General features: G+C 37.6%; 3 protein-coding genes across 3 annotated transcripts in view; 2 read left to right on the forward strand and 1 right to left on the reverse strand.

The window, feature by feature from the left end:
• LOC140147413 (uncharacterized) overlaps positions 1 to 25,561 on the forward strand; it is an 85,391-nt gene that overhangs the window by 19,581 nt on the left and 40,249 nt on the right. The window lies entirely within an intron of this gene.
• LOC140148926 (hexokinase type 2-like) lies at positions 1,864 to 13,169 on the forward strand. The gene is made up of 9 exons (XM_072171037.1): positions 1,864 to 2,064; positions 2,502 to 2,665; positions 4,011 to 4,150; positions 5,580 to 5,700; positions 9,097 to 9,188; positions 9,814 to 9,913; positions 10,594 to 10,786; positions 11,138 to 11,293; positions 11,891 to 13,169. Exons 1-9 carry the CDS (start codon positions 2,033 to 2,035, stop codon positions 12,231 to 12,233), a joined length of 1,341 nt encoding a protein of 446 aa, XP_072027138.1. The 5' UTR covers positions 1,864 to 2,032; the 3' UTR covers positions 12,234 to 13,169.
• The window catches only part of LOC140149059 (uncharacterized), a 28,356-nt gene continuing 20,630 nt past the window's right edge, over positions 17,836 to 25,561 (reverse strand). The window contains exons 13-15 of the mRNA XM_072171212.1: positions 22,561 to 22,761; positions 22,283 to 22,346; positions 17,836 to 19,345 (exon numbers count right to left, since the gene is read on the reverse strand). Of these exons, the coding sequence (XP_072027313.1) occupies positions 22,299 to 22,346; positions 22,561 to 22,761 (249 nt within the window). The 3' untranslated portion in view covers positions 17,836 to 19,345; positions 22,283 to 22,298. The remainder of the gene's footprint in view (positions 19,346 to 22,282; positions 22,347 to 22,560; positions 22,762 to 25,561) is intronic.

A 25,561-nucleotide genomic window follows, 5' to 3' on the forward strand; every position in this document is an offset into this window, starting at 1 on the left:
CGGAGCAACTTTAAAATTGACCTGACCTTTGACCTCAAATGACCTATGCAGTCTTATACTCATGAAGTGTCAATTATTTTTTTCTGAGTAACAGCCGATCAGAGCAACTTTAAATTTGACCTGACCTTTGACCTTAGTTGACCTTTGCTGCTTCATACTCCCCAAGTGCTAGGAATTGTTATCCATGAGTTCAGCCCAATTGGAGCAACATTAAATTTGTCCTGACCTTTGACCTCGGATGACCTGTGCAGTTTTATACTCCCCAAGTGTCAGGGATCTTTTTACCCAAGTTACAGACCAATCGGAGCAACTTTAAATTTGACATGACCTTTGATCTTAGATGACCTTTGCGGTTTCATTCTCCCATGCCCTGTATATTTTTTTCGTGAACTATGGTTTGCTAGATGATCTGTGAAAATCTCATCAGAAGACTGTGGAAGCATAATAATTATCAATAACATAATGTTTGATATATTATTAACCCCGTTTTTGTATTTTAAATACCTTGTTGATATTCTTTGTTAGCATTTCCCAAAAGAAGCAACCATAGCATAAAACGGAAGTATTAATGAGCAATATAAAGGCCCTGCATTCTTTTATCGATTGGCTCCAAACAAAGGATTTGAACCGGTGTCCTTCACCGAAGTTATGGCGGAGTGCAGTCCATTCAATCAAATGTTGTCATCAACCTATTTGATCGTAATGCAGGGTTATGTGTGTGAGACGAACTGTCATGGTAGATTGCAATCATGCTTTTGTTGAATGCATTTGAGTAGTCCGCCATATTTATGGGATGATACGTCATATGCAGGGCCTCTATAGCCAATAAAATTTAAGATATTTTCCCTAATATTCAAACTAATATAATGAATGCAGCAATTAATATTGCCTACTGTTTTAATACACTCAAAGTATATGACGGTTAATGTACTCGTGCAAATGCATTCGTCAAGATAATCGCACTTGCCATGGAGTTATTGCATTTAGCTCTCGAGCCTATCCGCTCTCGAGCTAAATGCAATAACTCCACGGCGCGTACGATTATCTTGACTAATGCATTGCACTCAGTTCATTATCCTTATCAAAAATATGGACTCTTGCAGAGAAAGCATTAAAAATGGTACCTCATGAGCACTGTAATTCAGGAAGGGATCAAAGTTTGCCTGCTCCAAAATGGTTGTCAAGCACATGGTCTATTATGTTATTGTTTCAGACTAGTGACCTTCACCTAATGGAACAAAAGACAGATTAGACGATTCTGTTTACATAACGTAGGGCCTACTTATGCATATATATTTGGTCTTTGAAACAAACCTTACTGACACCAGTGATGCCACCTTAGGCGCAAAATTGGGCTAGCTGAAGGTCACTTGCTGCGCCTCAGAAAATTGTACTGCAAATTACCTAAAATTGGGCTGCTTTGCAAGTGTCAGACTACAACATTAAGTTGCAGCCGAATTATAAATATATTAAGTTCTGAATTGCAATAACATACATACATACATACATACATGAGAGCTTTTGTTACACGCCATTTCAAAAGATCACAGCGTGAAAAACCAAAACATATGCAAAATATATACAAGAAACAATTGAAAAACAGAAGAAAAATGAAAATAACAATGGGTTTTGTGTCCATAATATTGGTCGGTCAGAAGTACCTGAAGAGTTCTTCCGCCAATTGTATGATTTATATTTTAAATTCGGGTAAAACCACAAATACCCGGCATTGGGTGCTTTTTGGAGCATTTGGTTAGAACTTGGGCCAGTAACTTGAGAGTTATTGACCATGACCTTGCGGGCCAATTCGCCTGCCTTGGTAATGTACTGAAAAGTTTTGGCAACACTGACTGATACCAACAATTTAACAGGTTTAGGATTTAATAGAGTTAGACTGTATCATGCTAGGTTTAGCATGTTTAGGGTTGAGAGAGTTTGATTAAGAATAAGTACCAGGCTAAGATTAGGGTTGGAGATGGCAGCCACTATTTAAGAGTTGTACCAAAATTTTGCATGATGTGGTGAAACAAGGATGGTTTCTTCCATGGATGCCAATCTTCTCAGGTATTGTTTTATTTCATAGATAGTTGTCAATACTGTGTATTCATTCAAATTTCAACATTAAATAAATTAGTAAATGTATATGAATAAATAAACTTGGAAGGAAAAGAATAAAGTAAAAAATAAAACTGACAGTCATAGAAATTATATAAAGAATAAATTGAAAATGCTGTGTTCTTGCGTACAGGTACAATGCTGTTTAACTTATAACATAATGTTTACATGTAAATAGCTTGCTTGTTTGCAGCAGGGCATCAAGGAATAACACCAGCGTCTTCATATCAGTATCATAAAACTACCATGCAGAGCCATTTCATACAAATTGTTGACTGCTTTAACAATTGTGTTATGTCATTCTATCATGTAGTTCTTTAGGGAAAATCACAATTAATAATAACTAGATTAAAAATTGTCATTCGTGTGATCTATTTATTTTACAGGGTTAGTCAAATTCTAGAAAGTTTATTTGTTAGCAAGGAAACATTGAATGATGTTAAGGGTCGAATGCGAAAGGAAATGGTCAAGGGTCTTGGAAAATCCACCAATGCAGATGCTAAAGTGAAAATGTTTCCTACGTATGTCAGGTCACTTCCATCAGGTCAAGGTAATGAACTTGGATATTTTATTATCTACATAAGGTTTGTTCAAATGACAATCAAGCTAAGACGGTGTGATAAAGACAACAAAGTTGACCCTTAACTGATAATGTTGTTGTGCAATCAAGCGATCCTTCATTGTTAACACATTTGTGGACAAGATTATGAGCCCACATTTTGCTCAGGTCAAACTCACTGTGGGTCAAACTTAGCAGAGGTGGGTGTGTGAGGAGGTGTCACTTGCCATGTAATACATAAAAGCTCAACAACATGTAATACAGTGTCACATATTGCATTAATCATAATAACAACAAACCAAGTTTATATAGTACTTTACATAGAAGTACCGGTACTACTTTTACAAAGAACAAAATTTAGTTATGTTCACCCTTGTATTTAGTTAAAGCCAGAACCATCTATGTTCAAAATTAAATGTTGCTGATTTCGGCAGCAAATGGACAGTTAACTGCCCTCCATAATAAATGTAAGTGACATTGGGGAATATACATGGTCACTTGCGTCTAACTGTTAAAAGTGATCAGGTTGTTGCTGTTAAATTATTTTCTTCTTTTGTCTAAATTTTGTTATCTCATTGTTATAACCGAGTGTTATAACTGCATGACCTTGTTATCTTCTAGAATATGGCTTTGCATGTCAGTTTGAAAATCTATTCTTGATCAGATATGCGTCATTTATTTATGCTGACTGCTAAAATAGTGAAATGTTCTCAGTCAGCCAGGCGTTGAAATGTGTTGAATTAAATCAAATACTGGAACTCACTTGATTTTGCAACTTGTTACGTTGCGTCTGATACCATCAGCTTTAATATTCTGGCATCTGACCCACTGGGCTGGCGAGTCAAGCCATGTGATACTTAAAGACAGATAGTATTTGCTGCCTGCTCATTACAATGTTTCTTTGTGCAATTTTTTGTGTGTGGAGATTTGAGTAAATTTTCATCTTTTTTAAACACATTAAATGTGTTTAAAAAAAACTTAAAATTAAACTTTAAAAAAAAAAAAAAAATACTAAAAATTTTTAAGTTAAAAGGTGTGTGACTACGGTAGTAATAACAGCAGTACCATCATGTACATTGTCAGGCGCGTATACAGAACTTCATCAACACATTTCATCACACATTTCTTAGTGAGGTAAAAAAGGATCACGAAAAGTGTAAATATAACATATTGAAGCTTAAATGGAACAAATTCGCGTCAAGCACACCTAAATTTACTTTTTTTTATTAAAAGCTGAAATTAGAAAGCAATGCTACATTTTTTTACATTGTATTTCCAATTTATATTTAGCCTACATGTTAATTACACCTTTAAAATGCATTGTTTTGTTTTGCAGAGAGAGGGAGCTACTTCGCACTTGACCTTGGCGGCAGTAATTTCCGAGTTTTGTTAGTAGAACTAGAAGACGGCAAAGTGAACATGAAAAGCAAAGTCTATGCTATTGCAAAAGAACTGATGACTGGAACAGGGGTACAGGTAGGTAACAGATATAGATATAGATATCATATGTAAGTATTATTTCTGCCTGGTCAATATATAATACAATGTACTCCCAACCACCACATGTCCTAGCAACCTCAGATTTGTCAAAACTTGTCAATATACACTGTACATAAGTCCTGGATTCGACCATATATAAAATTCCACCCACTGATTGCTCTTTCAACCTCTTAATTCCGTCACATCTTTGCAAGGCCGGCTTGTATTGTTTTTGCACGATTTCTTCTTCTTCTTCTGTCAATCTGCTAATTCTTCTAGATCCTGCAAGCAACATCGCACAGTGACACCACTTGCGCATTGTTATTACGCAGTGCCTTTGGGGTGTTCACAGATTTGGGGTCAAAGGTCATTAAGGGGTAACTACTTCCGGTTTACGGCCAAAAACGTGATTGTTTGACACTCAAAATGCTTATTATTCTACAAATAACATAGCACAGTGACGCCACTTGCACACATGCATTGATATTACCCAGTGTCTATGGGGTGTTCACAGATTTGGGGTCAATTAAGAAGATCATTTCCGGTCTGAAATTTAAAAAATTAAAAATTCAATTCTGTCTAAAGTTACATAGTACAGCGACGACACTTGCACATAAGCATTGCTATTGGTCATTTTCTATTAGGTGTTAACAAATTTGGGGTCAAATGTCATTAAGGGGTCACTTCCGGCCCAAGACAAAAAATCTTCAAAATGCTTCTTCTGCCACAAACAACATAGCCACTTGCACACATGCATTGACATTAGCCAGTGTATATAGAGTGTTCACAGATTTGGGGTCAAATGTCATTAAAGGGTCACTTCCGGTCTAAAACCAAATACCTTCAACAATTTTTATTAGCCACGTAAAATATACCACAGTGACGGTATGTTCACACACGAATTATGGTCACCACGTGTAAGTGTGGTTTTTTTTTCGGGTCAGAGGCCATCAAGGGGTCACTTCCGGTCTAAAACACAATACCGTCAACAAGGGAAAACAGCAGATAGCCGGTATGTTCACACATGAATTGTTGTTACGCAGTGTATATGTGATATTTATTATTTGGGGTCAAAGGCCATTAAGGGGTCACTTCCGGTCCGAGACGAAATACCTTCAAATTGCATCTTCTGCCTCAAACAACATAGCTTAGTATCGCTAATAATACACACATGTTTTCATTGTTTATTCTTCCTTATTTTTTGCTTACATCTCAATTTCATCATTGCTGGCTTTGGCCTGATTGGATCAGATCATATCAAAATGTAGTTTTTGTATAGTAATCGCAACCATTACGGATTTTATATTAGGTTGCACCTATTTTTGTGACCTTAGATTTGGGTAAGAAAGAAAAGTATGCATTTGTAGAGTTATGAAAAACTGAAGGTAATACATGTATAAGATATGTTTACTTTCTCTCTCTGCAGCTATTTGATTACATCGCAGATTGCCTGCGCGAGTTCAAAGCAGAACATTGTCTCAGTGACCAGAATCTTCCCCTTGGTTTCACATTTTCTTTTAAATGCCAGCAGAAAGGATTGGCCTCAGGTAGGTACTGAAGGTTTTTGTTAATCAAGTTTGGACTTTTGGTAATTGAAGGGGAACTATACATTTGCTTCCCCGAATCCTCCTATGCATATATAGGAGAGATTTGATTGAACACTATTAACGGGTTAGGCCATTTTAAATCGACTTTCGAAAAGTTTTAACAAATAATGGTTCAAATGAAAGCCATTATTGGGGGCTAATTATTGTATCACTATGAAAGGCCTGACACCAATATAAACACTTGTTTCGGTGACCCAAGTTCATGGTCATTTCTGCTCACGCACTTTTTTACAGATGGCCTGGAATTTCATATTTCGGTTTCAGCGATTGCCCGAAAAAGGTGGTATGTTTTTGAAAAGCGTTTCCGCTTGGAATGTAGATAGTTATTGTTGCTATTACGCTTCGCGATTTTAATTTATGCCCTCTTTAGCCGACAATTTTCAATGCATTTTACACAATAGATACGTCGCTTACATAAATACCGCTATTTTTAACAGTATCGTTTTTGTTAACCAACATACCATCCAAATTAGTTCTCAAGACTTTGATGAAACCATAGATACCAAATCGGACTGCATGTGATGAACAGATTTTAAACTAGAATCAAAAGAACCAGCGTAGGCCCTCTCAAAATGTACTTTTTTAAAATATCGCGTTGTGATAAAAATGACTGCCTTTTCCTTGTTTTTTATAACAAGGAAAAGCTTTACTTCATGATTTAGGCCTACTTAGCCTACATTTGACCAACTATTTGTCCACACCGTGTACGAATATATTCCAAACATGGCGCTGCATTCAGTATCACACTAACGACAAGGTTATACTAAGATGTGTAAGACTTTCTGACACTATATTCACGGTTTTTCTAATGGCTATTTAAACTTATGACAAATGTGGCTGGTTTGCGTTGTTCAATACCATTTCACCCTGATGTGACAGTGACGTCACATCCGGGGTCACGTCAGTATAAAGCCGGTTTCATACTACCCTGCCGCTTGCAATGAGCGGCGTGGCGCACGCGCATTGCAGACAATCGGACACAATCAAGGCTTGTCATTGGTTGAAACGCTCTGCCGCTTGCCGCAGCGGCAAGCTGCACTAAAGTATGCTGGGGGCATTATACGAATTTTATTAGGCGCAGCATCACTCGCTGGAGTTCGATGGCGCTGGTGTACATACGCACGCGCTTAAAGACACCGCATAGATGCGCGAGCGAAACAGCTGTTCACAACGCGTTGACATCACTGCCACATCGGGGTGAAAAATGGTATAGGTAATAGATGACTATGAAACCTCAAACTTGCCCCTCGATAAAGGTTGGCAATTGAAGCAGGCCTCAGTTTAGCGAACTTTGTCTAGTTTAATGCGATGCGAGTGCAAGCGCCGCTCGGATATTGTGATCTGGCGGGCGTTTTAAAAGCACGGTCCCTGACTGCGTGGGCATATTTCCGGGCAAGGAACAATAGAGACCAATTGCCTGGCAATGACGTCACATGTAATCCCAGTCTATAGTGTGATTAGAACATTATAGCACAGAGCATACCTTGAGAGGACACTTGGCTCATTTGCATGGCAAGCGGACTCTCCATTGTATTTGTTCATTTGTGTATGGAGAGCAATGGCGACCCTTCATTGTATTTGTTCATTTGTGTATGGAGAGCCATTCTTGGAGCCCATGGGACTTAGGCTAGGTCCTCAGGTAGAGTCAGACGCTGTATGTACTAGAAACGCCTATTCTTAATTCCGCGTTTAGCCTAAATTTGTATTGCCCGGCGGCCCCGCGCAATGGAAAAACCTGAATTTGTTACATAAAAAGAAATGAAAATTTAAAAAAGCCGGGTTCCAAATGAGTACATATTAAATGGGTGTAGAAATAGTTCTCAAAATATCAATTAATTTAGACAAACATACGGGATATAATGAACCTTTGACATGACGCCATGATGACATGATTTTATTAGTCGTTTTATATATCACCTATACCGTGTGTCATAATACCAATATTTTGTAATTTTATATAAGAACTAATATTTTGCATCATAAATGCGCAGTCCATATGCACAAACGAATACTAATCTTCAAGATATTCAGCTTTAGAAGACTTCAAAATAACATGTCACTAAGCAGGTCATAGGTGCTGGCCTTGTCCTATTGTACTTGCTCATTTGTGTATGGAGAGCTCACTGACCTGTATAAAGGTCAATGGGCCAGCTTCTTTGTGGGGCACAACTCCATCGGTTTCAGGGCGTAGTTCATTGAACTCAACGGGCTGTTAGTTGAAGTGCGTTAATGTTATTGCAAAACGGATCGTGGCGAAAGCTAATAAATAATTCATACCAGGGTTTAATTGATCCAGGGATGCGGACATTTCATTATTCGCAAACCACCGGGATTCAATATAGGTTTGCGTTGAAAATGAACATGTGAATAAGAGTGTCATCCCCCTGATTATAGGCTGGTGGTCACTTATAGTACGATCAGTACGAAAAATCCAATGCGATTATTAATGTATTTTCTAAAATTAAAAGAACCACTTTTTAGCGGGAATTTTTGTAAGTTACACAACTGAAGTTGTGAAAGGGTTGAAAGACTACAATATTAAGGTATAAACAAGAATTTCTTTGTTTGGTCGTTATTCCTATAGGCTCATCCCTTAAGGTTTGAAACTGTAGGTGACCTACGTCACTCCCATGAGAAAGTATTTGAGAGCTGTTAGGAGAGTAATCACTTGAACTTGCATCATAAGTCATTCAAAGCCTGGTTGATTTCAAATGAAAGTTAATTTTAGCCCCATGAGTTCAGCACATTTTTAAGTCATAAAGGCGCAACAAGAAAAAAGATCGTTGGCCAGATTTAAACTCCAGAGTAGGCCGATTCTGAGAAAATTAAAATTCAGATTTTTGTAACGGGTAATCTTCTCATTTTATTTATTTTAGTGAAGAAAATACCCCATTGAAAACGTTATCACTTTTGAATAAAGTTTACTAGTTTAGGTGGTGCTACCAGACTTGGAACTTTTGCATGTGAAGTCAATGGGTCTGTTTTGCTTATTTTTGCAAGCCACTGAAAAATTATGTTCTACTTTTATTTAGATTGCCAGAAACTTAGTATGAGGTTTTAATAGGCTTTTAATACAAATTTAACTCTATTAAATACCAGAGAGAGGCAATTTGATAGAAATTGCTTCAACTGGATAACAGCTGTACATGGAACAGTCACTAAACACCCCCTTTCAAGTTACAGTGCTGGTAATTGGTAATGGTAATACTGTTTAATGGTTGCACTCCCTCTGCAAGTGTTTTGAGTTGTTTTCATATTTGAAGACAATCTTGTTGTTTATGCCTAGTTTGGGCTTATGTGTTATGTTAAACATTATTTATATATCTTACATTGCAGCAACACTAGTTTCATGGGCCAAAGGATTCTCTGCACAAGGTGTTGTTGGTGAAGATGTCTCACTGCTGTTGAAGGAAGCATGTGATAGGAAGGTTAGTTAACACTGCACATTTTATGCAATTGTTGATCACGTGTTTCTGCATCTGACTGACGGCTTGCAAAATAGATATTTCAAAAGAAGTAAAATAAAATCCTTAAATCATCCTATGGCAGACAACACTATAAGTATATTCCTGGCTCAAGCAGAGTGAATGTGCTATTTGTTGGCATTTGTTGGTATTTGAGGGCCTTTCAGGGGGTACCTTAAAACCAGGGTGATTAACTTTGCTGTTTGTTGGGTAAAATTCAAAAATGCACACCAGCCTGGCAAGTAATAATATTAGATCAATGTGAGTAATCCAAATGTTGACGTGGGCTGGTAAATGTTATAGTGTTCATCTGGGTTATTTCAACATGTGCCCTGTACACATCTAATTAAAGTGTGCACTTAATTGGATTCTGCTTTGTGCCAGTGATGCACACTAAGTCCTATGCATGGCTTTGTTACACTCAAACACAAACGAAAGTATTTTGTTACACCTGGTGTTACTTGTCGTTTTTGCCGATAAATTCCGAAGGTACACTGTTTGATCTCCATATGAGACAAACCAATATATGACAAATGCAGGCCATTGTGTAATGCCATTAAGTTGTTTTAACTTGATTGATTTATTGCAGAAAGTACTCGTTGATAGCATTGCTGTGTTGAATGACACGACAGGTACCTTAATGTCATGTGCATACAATGATCAAAATGCGTTCATTGGTCTTATCCTAGGTAAGTGGACTAGTATAGGGGATTTGAACATAGGCGTAGATCCGTGGGGATGGCGGGATAAATCCCCAATATTTTGCCAGGGGGATAGTCCATACAATCACCCCCCATGTTGACGCCTGATTATGGGTTTCTGACCAAATTAACCTCATATTTGCCCATTTTAGCCCCAAAAGTGCAAATTTTCGCGCGCTTTCCCGCACATTTATTCTAGTTTTACACCATATTTCATCAGTTTAGCTTCAAAATAGTTAAATTTTCCCCGCGCTTTTGCACCATAAATTTATTCTGTCGCCAAAAGGTGCTGGATTGACCATACTTCAAGAATTTTTCCAACTCCATCCCCCCAATGTCAAAAAGAAATCTACGCCACTGGATTTGAAGTTCAAATCACCATGATCACCGGGGGTGTGAAATCAATCTCAGCATTAATGTGCTGTATGTAGGGTGATGACGATTTCAGCATTTTTCAGCCATTTTCAGCATATTTGATCCATGGTCACTCACACCCCTGAATCGTGTACATGTTTAGACAAATACAATGAAGAAACTGAATAATTTCTTAATGATGGTGGGAAAAACGCACAAAAAAGAGTACAATTTAATTAATAATGATGGTATGATAATGCTAAGAGTAAATTAAACTGATTATTTATTTATTTTGATGATATCTTTGTTAATAGGAACTGGTACTAATGCCTGTTACATGGAGAAACTCCAGAATGTAGAATTATGGGATGGCGACCTGAATGACCCCAAAGAAGTAATCATCAACATGGAGTGGGGTGCATTTGGTGATAATGGATGCCTTAATGATGTACGCACTGAATTTGATGTTCATGTGGATGACGTATCGCTCAATAAGGGAAGGGAGCTGTAAGTAGTCATGGGCAATACGTGATGTGTAGACAAAGAAATTAAACTGATAGCATGAGTTTGCATGTCGCTCATGGAGAGCGAAACAGTATAATGTCCTGCATATCTGGTTCTTCTGTCCCTGATCTTATCACTGATTTTTGGGAGATCACCATATTATTCCATATTTGTAATGTTCTTCCAGTGAACATTGAGAACAGTTCTCAGCATGCAGGTTTAGCAACCACCTAACTCTCTTGCAATTTTTGGTGTGACAGTCCATGCTTCACAGTAAGGTGGACCAACTTAATTGTTGCACACTTGAAAGAAACTTAATATAATGCATGTATCCATCTGTTGATTTTTTTGCAGCTACGAGAAGATGATTTCAGGCATGTACCTTGGGGAGATTGTCCGTCTGATTCTTGCAAAAGCTATTGAAAATAAATTTGCATTTAATGGCAAAGGGTCTGACAAACTTTCAGCAACTTGGAGCTTTGAAACCAAATTCATCTCTGAAGTTGAAAGGTAAGGTTAGGCAGAGACGGCCTATTTAATGTCAGCTTTGAATATTCATGTATTTCCTCTATAATATATCCCTGACTTACCGAGGATGCATTAAAATGGATTGGACAGGCTGATCATGCAAAACCATACAGGATGGTCCTGTGCATATCAGGGTTTCTTGTTATATATAATATAAATGTTAAAAACTGTTTAATATGTACAACAACATCCAAAATTTAGGGTTAAAAGACAAAACAACCGAGGTTTCGGGAGCATAAAAACATCCCTTTTACATGGTAAAAACAAGTAGCACTAGTAACTAGCACTGCCAGAGATTAAATGAGAAAGACAGCAAAAGAAAGTGACAAGCATAGAATGAAAAGAAACAACTGTTTTTCTCACCTAATTGATTTATTATTATTCTAATTTCTTTTCAATTAGATTGATATTAATAATAGTTTAAACTGAATTCTACCAATCACTGGTGGGTACCCCGGGTGGGTACATAAATGCAATTGGTAGGTCTGATCTTGCTTATGACCTTATGTTGTTCTTGTCAGGTAACGTGGCCTTCTGTATTATTTATGTGTATTATCTCTCTGTGTTTCTGTTTATCAGTGATGAAAGTGAAGCAGGAGACACAACGAGAAAAATTCTTGAAGATAATCTACACCTCAAACCATCAGCAAGAGATATCAAAATTGTTAAAGATGTGTGCGCTGCAGTGTCCATACGAGCTGCCAAGCTAGTATCCGCTGGACTTGCCGCCGTGATAGAACAGACAGAACGCAAGAACCTGACAGTGGCCATTGATGGATCTCTGTACAAGTTCCACCCCAAGTTTCACTCGCTCATGCTGTCCAATTTGGAACAGCTAGTACCAGAATCAAACGTCAAATTTATGTTATCAGAAGATGGTAGTGGTAAAGGTGCTGCTTTAGTGGCCGCCACATGTCACTAAATGTTAGTATCCAGGTTTGTGGGATCACAATTCGCAAGTTTCAAAATAAAGGCCAAAAAAAGATTGTTTGCTTGTCTTCATCAGAATTCGAAAATTTCCAAAACATTCCGACCGAAATAAACCAATAATCTTGTTTGCCACCTTTTGATATAGGCCTACCAATATGTTGAAACTGTAGGATCATATCTCTTCGGTTTGCAATAGACCTCAGTCACCTCAATGTAAAATACTTGAACTGTGCATTTGAGAAAAGTGTTTGTTCAAACAAAAGTGTTGTTGACAAGAATTGAAGGGTCAGATCATGCTTCCGATCCTTAGAGAGTTATAGACCCGAGTGAGAATGCATGAATATCGACATGATGTTGGTCAGTACTTTTATCCATTGACTGACCCATCAATCAAAAGTGGTCTGTGAACAAGCAAACAGTCTTTTTTGTTGCCTAATATAACAATTTGAATGAATGTATGAAATACGAGAATACCTACCCTGCCATAACAAAATGCCACACTTTCACTTTATGGTAGCCATATGTGTGATAATTTGAAAAAATGGTGAACTTTCCGGAGCAGTATACATGGGTTAAATGAAATGAAGCATGTGTCCTCCCTTTGATACTCTATACGAAATTCAGGTGGATTTGTATGTGAAGTATAATTGTAGAATGCGACTTTCTGAATCAAAATGCCTACATTAAGTACAAGCTGATTTTGTTTGTTTGTAAGTTAGACAGTAAACTGCAACAAGGTGATTGTTTTTCCAATATAGTGTCATCTTCCAAGAGAGAACTGCACCAGGAGTGCTCATCTTAAGAAGGGTGAAATTAGACTCCGGAGATGACCGCGCTGGTGATCTACCAATGAACTACCCCCTTCCGGTTTCTTATGTCCGAAATATTCAGTATGTTATGGTTTTTCAAACAAAGGGTTAAAAGAAGATAAGAAAAACCATAGCACAATACAGAAGTATTTATGAGCAATATAGCCTTTAATAATTTGGAACATCAATATCCCTGGTAAAACGTTTAACCTTGTTAAGAACGCCAAAGTAACTTCTCACTAAAATTATTTATGTATTTCTTCCATGTGACGTTTTCGTCTATTGTGATAGCTAGATATGTGGCTTCTTCAACACGAGCAAGTTTGCAACCATCAAGGAAATCAACGCAATCCGTCATCTATATTTCTAGTTTAGTTGGAAGCGCATGCAAAACAAGTAGTTTTTTTTGCTTTGAGAGATGGCTTATTGCCTTGAACCATTGCAAACTTCCTTTAATTCATTATTAATTACTTTACAAAATGTAGAAATATCCTTTGCAAACTAAATAAAGTTGTATCATAAATGATATGGTTATAGACGTGTGATAGAAATGGAATAGAAGTAGCACAATAATGGATGACGGGAATACCATACAATAATTAATAGTTTCTTGCTTTGATGATCCTGTATTATGCGAAACAAATTGATTTCTATGCGAAAGTTAATTTCTAATCCATTCCTGTGAGATATCTCATATTATGTTCTAAGGTATCCATGGTATCAAAGGCTTTTGATAAGGCAAAGTATTCTATGTGTCTTCTAAACCCCTATGTACCGTTCCATTGTATATATCATAGTGAAGAAAAAATTGTGATCATCTGGATTTTTCTGCGGATATAACAAAGGATCCACAGATAATTTTTAAATTCCTCAATAATGATTTTAAACAATTTTTTCTAAAATACTAAAATACCTATAGTAAAATAACATAATATTCTGTGTACTCACCTCGGTATGATATTTGATGCATTTTACCATGTGGGACAGGTGTAATTGACACTTTTTTGTGTGTGGAAAGATCATAAAAGCTCTTTACATGATTCATTGTAACGGGTATATAATTAAATGTAGAAAAACAGGTTCAATTCAAATGTTATGCATATTAATTAGCTAATTTGCATATTTAATTACCGAATATTAGCCGTTAAAAAAGTAGCTCCACTATACAATGTCCTATTGAGAGACTTGAGGTGTCAAAATAAAACTTTTGCAAAGATCTAGTGCATGAGCCTATTTCCAGTAACACCAGAGGGGGTAGGAGGTGTAGCACCTATGATTTTGAGATAAAATGACATCTTGTGTGTACCAATTTTGGCATATTTGGTCATCTGATTTTATCAATATCCAAGAAACATTTCAAAGTAGGTTCTTGCAGTGATAATGGTCTAAAGAACATAAATGCCAACTTTCAGGTCTATAGGGTATACTTTAGGAGCTGCATTTTTTCAAATGTCGACTTTTGGTGAAAAATGAAATGCGTGAAAAACGTCATACAACGGGTTCGTAAACAAAGAAAATAATAAAATTTTTGTTGTAATTAGCACGCTTTTTATACCATTCCATAATTTTTCCAGATTTTTTTATGTTATGAAAACTACATACATTAATGTGTCTAAAAATGACAAAAACAAATTTTTGATGAAATGATGATTTTGGCCTATCTAATTACACCTGTCCCACCTTTTTTAAGCTACATGAAGATAATCAACGCTGTCGCTTGAGAGCAATAATGTATTTGTGACCGTACGCCACGAATGAGCCGTAAAGTGGGAAAATTGTATTCTGAATTACAGTGTAAAATGTGCACGAAGGGCGCATTCATAGGTAGCTGGTGCTACATGTATCTCATTTGGCTAGTGCCAGTCAAACTCCTTTTAAACCAATCAATAATCCTATTGTTGAAGAGGATAATAAGCTTCTACCTATGTCTATAGAATTCTTAAATAGCCATAATTATAATTATAAATTATCCACTGTTCAAGTGGTGGGTTACAAAGCATTGTGTTTTGTCTAGGTATGTATAACCAACAATTAATAACGAGAGGACATTCCTGAACCTCGTTGACTTGGGGATGATTTGAAATGACCGACAATTATGACTGTTTGATATTTATTACCAGCAATATGGAAAAAAAGACACACGTAGAACCGAATAAAGTACCATTTTGTTGAAGGAACAAGGTTCAACAAACCATAACCCCGCTTCTGGATATCGTTGGAAGTCAAATGATAAACCATTTTAAAGCTTATGATATATATTTTCTAAACACGAAATAAAACCAAATTGACCGGGGCAGACTTAACAGCTGGTTTGTGGTGGACGGTCACATTTTTCTTTTATATAATCATAGATCGTGACGTGATATAATCTAATAGTCAAAGGACAAGAAATAAAACTAGAAGGCTATATATTTGTACACAAATACGGCTATACCCGCATGTTATCGGTGTACCCAAACTTACAGTCCTTATTTGCTGAGGCCTTAAAATAATTGTATTATGTGAAAAGTGAAAGTTCACTAAATATTTTGTAAAAAGTTCCCTCCCAGGGGAGTCGTCTCTCTTATTCTCCATAGGGTGCTGTTGTCAGTCTCTCTTACTCACAGTGAGGCTATGCAATATGATTCAGGGGAAACTATTCCAGAGGGAGTATGTAAATTAAATGGAACAGCTATGTAAATTAAATGGAACAGCCAATGGGTATGTAATTTAACTGGAACAGCCTTAACGCATCACACTGGTATTTCCAATTATGATATCATACGATCTGTCTGTTTAGTCCTCCGTGTGTGGGGTGGATGGGTGTGTGGGTGTTAGTAACAATATAATTCTCAGGTGTTATCTGTGTACAAATTCTGAGCCCGGAAGCTGCCTTATTTGATGAGAAACGGCCCGCCCTTTGTTTTAACATTTGGGGCCCTGGGGCCCATAATATTTGACTTATGAGGCCCATGTACATAATTATATTGAAGTGTAATTTCCTAGTGCTATCAGTGGACTCAAGCTGGCCACTGTAGCTACTTTATTTACTGAGTAACGGCCGGCCCTATGTTTTAGCGTTTGGGGCCCTGGGGCCAATATTATGTGATATATGGGGCTCATATGTACATATAACAATGTAGTTCTCAGGTGCAAACTGTGTACCAACTCTGAGCCATAAAGCTGCTTTATATGATGAGAAACAGCCGGCCCTTTGTTTTAACAGTTGGGGCCCTGGGGCCCAATATATATGACTTATGGGGCTCATGTACATATGTTGAAGTATGATTCTCAAGTGCTATCAGTAGACTCAAGCTGGGCATTGTAGCTGCTTTATTTACTGAGTAACGACCGGCCCTATGTTTTAGAGTTTGGGGCCCTGGGCCCATATTATGTGACATATGGGGATTATATATATATATGACAATATAATACTAAAGACCTATCTGTGTACCAAATCTGAACCCTGTAGCTACTTTATTTGTTGAGAAACGGCCGGCCCTTTTGTTTTAAAATTTGGGCCCTAGGGCCCCCAGCCTTGTACATCTGGGGCCAAAATGGGCAAAAGGCACATCTTCAACTTAGGGCCCATACATATGCCACATATGAGCCCTAGTGGTCTTGTACTTTTAGAGCTAGGCTTGTCAATCTGTTGCACCATATTTTAACATTTGGGCCCCTGGGGCCCATAATATATAACATATGGGGCTCTTGTATATTTGTAAATATAGAGTACCCCTAGGGCAGGCCTTCTCAACTGGCGGCGCGCGCGCCACTTGTGGCGCTTGGAATTAGTCGAAGTGGCGCACGAAGTGGCGCATGGTAAATTTACTAATTTTTGTCACATACATTTTTAACAAAAAAGGGGTGAAAATACCACATCTGAGCCTCAGTTAGAAAGTCCTAAAATCTCAGAGCTTCCGGGGGCGCTGCCCCCTGGACCCCCCGCGGCCGACACTTTTTCACTGGACCCATCCAGGGCAGGGCCGGATTTACCATAGGGCCAGATGGACCCGGGCCCAGGGCCCCAAATTTTGAGGGCCCCAAAAATTGCCATGTGCAAGGTGCATCTTCCATTTTAGTCAAAAATCACCATGTTTTGGGCCAAAATAGCCCACAAATATTGCAAAATTTTGCGCGCTTCTCGTGCAATAGCCTTTTATATAGCTAAATTCGGGCTAAAATAGCTTAAAATGGAAATGTTTTCGTGCGCTTCGCGCGCAAATGCCATAGTAAAATCCAAAAACTTGGGCACTTGAGTGCATGCACATGCCTTCCTTACGGTGCGTATGGGGCCTCCAAATTTTGGTCTGGCCCAGGACCCCCAAAAAGGTAAATCCGCCCCTAGACCCCACCCGCTACGGTGTTCGGTCGCGCACGCTCTCCGTCGCAAAATCCTCCCTTAACCATGTGAACGTGTTGGCACTTCATGATCACTAAAATTTCCCAGTTGGCGCTTCAAATAAACTAGTTGAGAAGGCCTGCCCTAGGGCTATCAGTGTACCAACTCAGGGCCCTGAGGCTGCTTAATTTGATGAGAATATGGCGTGCTTTGTATTTTCACATTTGGGCCCCGGGGGCCCGTGACCTTTGGCCTCTGGGGCCAAGATGGGCAAAAGGCACTTCTACGGGGTAAGGCCCATAAGTGTACCACATATGGGCCCCAGGGCCTTTGTAGTTTTAGCGCTAGCCTTGACAGAATGATGTGTTTGATGGAGGAGGAAAAGGAGGAGGAGGAGGAGGAGGAGAAGAAACCACAGGATGGGAAGATACCCTGCATGCTATTGCATGCGGGTATAAATAAAACAGGTAGATTATTTACCTGTGTTACCTTTGTCTTATAATGAATATAATAATAATAATGTATAATAAACATCTCAAAAAAGTAACGAACCCCGTTAAAATAATGCTCATTATTCAAAAACGGTCTATTGTATTAAGGATGCAGAATTTATTTCTGCGTATTTTGACACCTTATTTGATACGATAGCCCGGAAAACAATAAAACACCGGTCAATTTAATTTAGTGAGGTCCAGAAACACTCAGATATCATTACACGGATTTTCTTCCATTATACTGAATACAAATCAATAGAATTTACTGCAACTTTCAAATCATGGGTTACATTGATTTTAATGTACGCTGTGACGTCAATATTTAGTCAATTGCTACAAATGAGGTGTCAAAATGCGCAGAAATAAATTCTGCTTCCAAGGCATTTTACTGATTTGTAATAAAATCGCCCGTTTTTGAATAATGGCCATTATTTAAAGAGGGTTAGTTACTTTTGTTTTTAAAATTTAACATACAAAATGTTAAAAACCATGTAACGCAATTACGGTATATAAAAACGTATTCTGTGTATGCCATATTATATAGGCTTTGAATTTGTACAGACAATCTTCACTTAATATTAATAATACTAAGGGGCTGGCTTAATGGGGTGGGTGGGTTGGGGTCCCAAATATACGGGGGGGGGGCATAGATTTTTTAGACCAAAAATAGGAGGGTTACAAATTTTACCATCCAAAATAGGGGATAGGGGGTTTATAGATTATTAAGGCTGGTGACTCAAAATTTTCAACAATTAAAATGTGTGCACAATCTTTCTTTATAAAATATAAAATTTTTGCGCGCCCGTGCGCCTGCTTTACGCTTACGATCAAAATTTGAACACACTCCGCGCAAATTTTCGACCCGCGATAGTGGGGTCGTAAAGCCCGCGATAGGGGGGGTCATAAAGATTTGACTCCGGTCACCGAAATTTGGGATGCCCTCCCCCACCTTCCGAAGAGATAACACCACCCCCTAATATTACTACTACTACTACTACTACTACTACTACTACTACTACTACTACTACTACTACTACTACTACTACTACTACTACTACTACTACTACTACTACTACTACTACTACATGTGAATTTATAATGCGCACATCTCCACCGAATTAATGGCGCTCGAGGCGCGATACAAACATTATCTTACACTACAAAATAAAATGTACTTACATTGCAACAACAATCAAATGGGGAAATGGTGACGACCATCAGGAAAATGCTTCTTTCATTAAATGAGTTTTAAAGCACTTACTCGCTTCAGAAATCAGAATACCAAGCGTACATAGACTACTACGCTTATTTTACTATATAACTACGGATGTCGGATATTCTGCTGGTTAGATTTACTCTGATGAAAACAATGATACATATTTAAACAGATGAAGTTAACTTAATTATAATTCAAAGTCGTTCCATCATAGTTGAGTTTGATATCAGATGATCTGATCGATGTCTATCTTGACAGCAACACCTGTTATATGATAAGTGTGAAAGTTAAAATTTATTAGAATTTATTAGAATTTATTACAGTTTATTATAACTTATATGTGATGCGATCAAGCCAAATCAGTCGGAACTCGGAAATATTGATTTTGAGATATAGCCAAACAAAGGAAATTTTTCCTTATGTTTCCTATTGTTTTGGAAACTCTTTAAAGGTGAACCTCATTGAAAATAAAGTAATAAATCAATGGAAAGCTTATGATGCCAGGAAGCAGAAAAGAATATTTTTTATTTGCCTAACGCACCAGGATAGACATAATCTCCATGCAAAGATTGGATATGGCAAAGATCGTTCAAATTGGGCGCTTTCGATGATGACGTCATCACGGGGACACACAGTTACTTCCGGGTTTGATTGTAAACACAATGTCCATGCATTACTGTGGCATGCATCGGGCCAATGCACGAACTCAGTCCTTGTCAACTTACTTTACATGAAAAATATCTTCAATAAAATAAGAATAACATGAAGGAAACATCATGATCAAATCAAGAATGAAGTTCCTGAATAAAGTGTGTGGACTAAAAATGGGAAAAGTGCTGGCCGGGGTGATTTGGGATAGGCCAAGCCATCCACGATATGCAGGGAATATTACAGTAAAGCACGAAGAGCGACGATTCGCCGAAGAACCGGAATGAAAACAGATTGCAAAAAATAACTGCTAGTGCTACCAGTTCAGATCGTCACACCAAGTTGAGATGAACTTATCACAATGAGAAAATGAAGGAATAGAATAAGGTACATGTACGGGATTTCTTAATTATTTCTTAACTTTACAACCGGTCATGTATGATAGGAGCGCTGATAGGCGAACTCGTAGATACATACGGGGTGAACTCAGTCTCAGTGACTGACTATGACCGAGTCTCAGTCGCCGAGTGTTCCGTATCCGCGACTGTATACGTACTGTACTTGCAGACAAAATGACCGATTTGATATTCACATTCTGATATTTCCAACTTATTGCTACTTCATCAGCAAAATTTATTCCTGTAAATGTTCCAAATATAAGGGAACGATTGATCAAATCTGCTGAAACACGGTGCTAGTGCTACAAGAGAGACGAAGCGAGTCGCTGTGTTTGCCCACCTTGATCGGCGCGGCTCCTGTAATTTCTTCAGCATCAATTTACGCAATTTACGCATCGTGTTCGGTAATCCATAAAACATAAATGTTTCACTTTTTCAGTACACTGATTGTAGTATCATTAAAAGAATCGTGACACAAGTGACAATATTTTAATTTTATTCAGATATCAGAATTCCATCAAATAACGGTCTACTATACCTAAATTGTATTTATTTTATAATAAAGTATCGTGATTGTGTGGAAAGAATGTACCGGGAGAATGTATTACCGCAATGCGCTAAATATGAAAACCTTTATGGGCTGGATTTGATGAAATACAAGACGATATTTTTAAAAATCAGATATTTTAAAATGAATCAAGAATAGGGAATGTCACAAACAAGTTATTTAATTTGTTATTCGATCATGTTTATTCAGTCCATGACATGAACGGTATACGGTAGCAGCAAGCATTTGCGCATGGAATTGATCCCAGCGCGAAATTCAAACTCAATTACCCAGGTATACCCAGCCAGTTATGACTGATTTTGTCAAAAATTTACGGAACATTTTCGTGTTGACAATAATTCTATTATTTCTAATATATATAGAAGGAATCAGCAACTTGAAGATTCTTCTCATTTCAAGCTTTATTGTGAAAATCAGACTTGCCAGGCAGCTTGCAAAGTACAGGAAGCAAGTCTTGTTTACATGTTTCCGAGTAGGATCACATGACTGCGAACCCTGAGCTTACGTCACGAGCATTCTCAAGGTCAAAGACGATTGATTTGGGTGCTTTTTGGGCGCCTTAAAAAGACCAAAAATTCATTCATTTTTTAATTTTTCAGCTTTATTGGCCATGAAAAAAATCGGAAAAAATTATTTTTAATATCCTGATATCATAAGCTTTCCATTGATATATAACTTTATTTTCAATGAGGTTCACCTTTAATTGCTCATATCTTTGGAACTGGTTGTTCAATTTCAATGGGATTTTCTGCAAAATCCAGCTTTATAAATACTTTTTACAATCCTATAGAAAACTGAAAATTTATTATTGCCGAGTTCCGACTGATTTTGCTTGATCGCATCACATATTGTAAGATATGATTTATATCTATCTCACTTTCCAAACGATGTAAAACAAACCCAAAAAAATCAAACGAAGAGAGGGAAAGCCAAAAATGTATTATAGACCTAATTTAAAGAGAAATAGAGAGATAGAGAGAGAGGGGGGAGAGAGGGAAAGGGAAAGATAGAGAGAGGGAGAAAGAGACAATAGAAGAGAGAGAGAGAGAAGATACACTTTTCATGATATTTACCCCATTGACAAGGCTCTGGATTTCTTAACAGCTCAATACCTTTAAAGGTAAAGATATAAGTATGCAAGTATTGTTGTAGCTGAACGCATCTTTTTATAGATGAGTTGACATGTGTTTACATTTGATACCCCTCTGTTGGTCTGAGATCAAAACTGCCAGGCAAAAAACACTCATAGTTTACATGGAAGAATTAGATTTTTATTCATTAACTTTGGTTTCAAAGCAAATAATGCTAAATATGTTATCAAACTTGTTTACAAATGCATCAAACTATATACATAATATCACACAAAACTTCAAAGGCTTTTAAAAATTGAGTTTTGAAGAGATTTATGTGGTCTGTCATGAAACAACAGGGGGCGGTCTGAATGTAAACACTTGACATCATAGGTCAACTCATCTATAAACATATAAATCGGAAAAATTGAGCGTTCAAGTTAGGACCTGGAGCTGAGGAGTTGATTAGGACCGGGAGGAGTTGGCACTTATATAAAGTGTGGATAAAAATACTTACATTTTGAATGTGTCGCTTAATTCGTTGTAGGAGGTTCTTGGTCGGCAATGTCAGGTTCCGATTCCTGTGTTAGTTTGTTGTAGGTCAGCAGGTTTCCAGATGCAGGATAGTGAAAGATGAAAGGGAGGAAAATGGATCAAAGCGAGATTCACATCAGTGAATTATTGAATTATTTGTAACGTAAAATAAGAGTACAGAAAGGAAGCTGCAGATTCATTTTACTTTAAATATATTCACACATTTTACATGTTGTGTAAGCAAGACAGCAAATAACAAACCTTTGCGGCTCCATTGTTAGGCATGGAAGTATTGTTCAACGACTTCTCCTCTTCCCCATCGTTCGTCGCACAGACTGGGGCGCCCACCTCTTGACTCAATTCTGCTGCGTCCTTCGAACAGATCTCTCCAGACACATCGACATCTTCATGCGCAGTTACATCTTCAGCTTTGGATTGTTCACCTTTCGTATCATTACCGTCCTTAAAAAATGAAAATATGACGGCTTTACAAATCAAAATCACCATTACTTTCTGTACTGTGAATAGATATGTATGATGCCGTATATCAATCCATATTGGCTTATAATGCTTAACATATGGCTGCGTCACTTGATTACATTAAAACTATTAACGGAATGTTCTTGTCAAAACCAAATATATTTACCTGACAGTTTCAGACATCTTGGTCGAAGGTCATCATCGGAGTGATGGTACTTGATCCTTTCTTCTGGTTGATTGGTCACCAACAGATGGCGCACTAGAGCCTAGAAGTGGATCACGTGTCCCTCATCTCTGTCCAAGGTGTTTCAATCTCTCTTTCTTATCCACGTGGATTCTTTGATGCGGTGTGCCCCAAAATCACATTCCTTGTCGAGAATTGTTGCGCCGTCCCAATTGATCACATGATTATGTTGAACTCCGTGGTCTGCGATTGCCGATTTGGATTGTTTGCTTTCAGATTGTTTCCTGGTTTGTCTAGTAAAGATTCCTTTATTTTTTGCTACTTTGTCCGATTCCTTCCTATGTTCACCCAATCAAGTTTCAAAACCACGACCTGTTTCACCCACAGTCACAATTGGCGCAAAATATCTCGTACTATAATCGGTCGTGCAAAGGGGGTTTCTTTTGTCCTTGGGGTGAACGACAATTTCCTCAAGGTAGTAGGAGGACGTATCGCGGTGTACCGGTACCCTGCTTTCTAAAAAATGTGAGTGGTCGTTTCTGACAATTTATCACAGGTTTATTGTCCTTTTTGCGTTTTACCTGATTCAGCGTCCACTCAGGGTAGCCAAACTGTTTGAGGGCGCGTTTGATTTTGTCCTCTTCCTGATCCATATCCTTCTTTTCTGTAACAACATAATTATATATACATGTATATAGTTCATCTTATCCAACAGCGTACGGACCACACCCAGCTTATGATCTAATATCACAAGGAATGTGATTTGGGCTCGCCGCATCAAAGACTCCATGTGAATAAGAAAGAGAGCTCCAAACACCATGAGATGAGGCCCATTTCCCCAGTCACGTTTATGATCCACTTAGGGCGCTGTTGGTGAGCAATCAACCAGAAGCAATTAGGATCAAGTACCATCACTCCGATGATGGCCTTCCACCAAGATGACCGAAACTGTCAGGTTAGTAAATATATTTGGTTTTGACAAGAAGAACATTCCGTTAATTTTCTAATAAAGAACTTTGGGAATAGGACTCGCTAAATATTTTAACCGGCGAGGTAGGTGTCAGGGAATAATCACACGGCTTGGTAGATGCGTCTTGGTTCACTCGTCTCGGCTAGTCCCTCAGATTGGTATTCGGTTCATCGTCTCTTCATCATAGATTTGGCCTGAGTAGGGGCGCTAAAATAAAGTTCTTCATAGAACCAGAGGTTCAACCAGGGACTTAATTAAGCTTTTAGAATCAGCCAAGCACGAGTATTATCACACAAACATAAAAACAATCAAAACCCAATTTACTGTTAATTAAGTTATATTTATTACTTACTACATCTTCTTCATTCGGTATGAAACTTTATATTAAAACTAACACGTGAACTAGGAGTAGAACAAACTCCATTATCAAGTAATAATTAGCGAGAATTATTCTCGCTCTAAAATAAGAAGTTGTGTTCAAATCTTGACGCACATGGAGAGTTTATGGAGAGATGTTAACCATCTGAGTGAATGCCACAGACTACAATTCATTCTCAGTTTGCGTCGTCCACAAAACTTCTCTTTACAAAAGGCTATTGTGACGTTTTACGATAGTCTAATCGAAATGATACGAGAGAGTGATCTCACTCGGGGTGAATGACACCATAATTTTGAATAAATAAATAAATTAAAATAGAAGGCACGGGATATAAAATAATATATCGCCACAACAATTGTATCAGACAACCCAAATGAATTTCTTCAAGAATGCATTAAAACTTTCAGAACAAATTTTCATGACTGCTGCACGCATCTATGTAATGGAAGGATTTAAAAAGCGGCTATTCTTGGGTATAGCCTTTTAAGGGGGTACTACACCCATTGATTTTTTTGTGCATTTTTTTGCATTTTGTTAAGAAATTACAAAAAAAATTGGACAAAGTGGTATGCAAAATGAAGGGGCAAATCTTCTCGTTTTATTGGTGGCTTCGGTATCAACGTAGCTTACATGCTTTTTAAAAGTAGAAGCCAAAAGGTGGTACATCACTAATGATTTAAATTCACTTCATTTTGGAAAGCTTACTATCAACGGATTTCGTTAAAATTTTGGATATGTGTTGCTAACACGTTAGGGAAATAAAGTTGATATGTAAAATGGGAATAAGTGGTTCCTGATTTCTTTTATGACTTCATGAACTTGGTGCTCCACAACTATCAAAAAAGGAACTGGTTAAAAAGCTTCTATTTTCAATGTTGAGCTATATTTTGTATTTTTAACTTGCGACATTATTTCACTGAAACTTAATTAAGCCACAGGTAACAGGTTACCACAACCATACTACAGCAATGTTGAAAAATATTGTATTTCTTGTAACCTATACCACCATATTGGGTAGTTTTCCGTAAGCTTAACTTTTGTGATTTTGGTAACTATTTTATATTTATTTGTGAAATCCATCTCAACTAGGCATTCTAAATTGTACTCACCATTTACATCCCAAGGTATATTAGTATATCCACCTTGCACTTCTCGATATATATCCAGTTAAAGACAGAATATCAACATTATTCCTCAGTTTGATACATTTTGTATCACAGACTCTCACATGTGTATTCAAAATTGATTC

The sequence above is a fragment of the Amphiura filiformis genome, chromosome 3 (genome assembly GCF_039555335.1).
Source record: "Amphiura filiformis chromosome 3, Afil_fr2py, whole genome shotgun sequence".
In the NCBI taxonomy this organism is placed as follows: Eukaryota; Metazoa; Echinodermata; class Ophiuroidea; order Amphilepidida; family Amphiuridae; genus Amphiura; species Amphiura filiformis.

Excerpts from the sequence above, each read along its gene's own strand:
- LOC140148926 (XM_072171037.1), top strand. The coding sequence starts at position 2,033 with ATGGTTTCTTCCATGGATGCCAATCTTCTCAG. Across the intron at positions 2,065-2,501 it reads ATGGATGCCAATCTTCTCAG|GGTTAGTCAAATTCTAGAAA; the intron begins GTATTGTTTTAT and ends TTTATTTTACAG. Across the intron at positions 9,914-10,593 it reads GTTCATTGGTCTTATCCTAG|GAACTGGTACTAATGCCTGT; the intron begins GTAAGTGGACTA and ends CTTTGTTAATAG.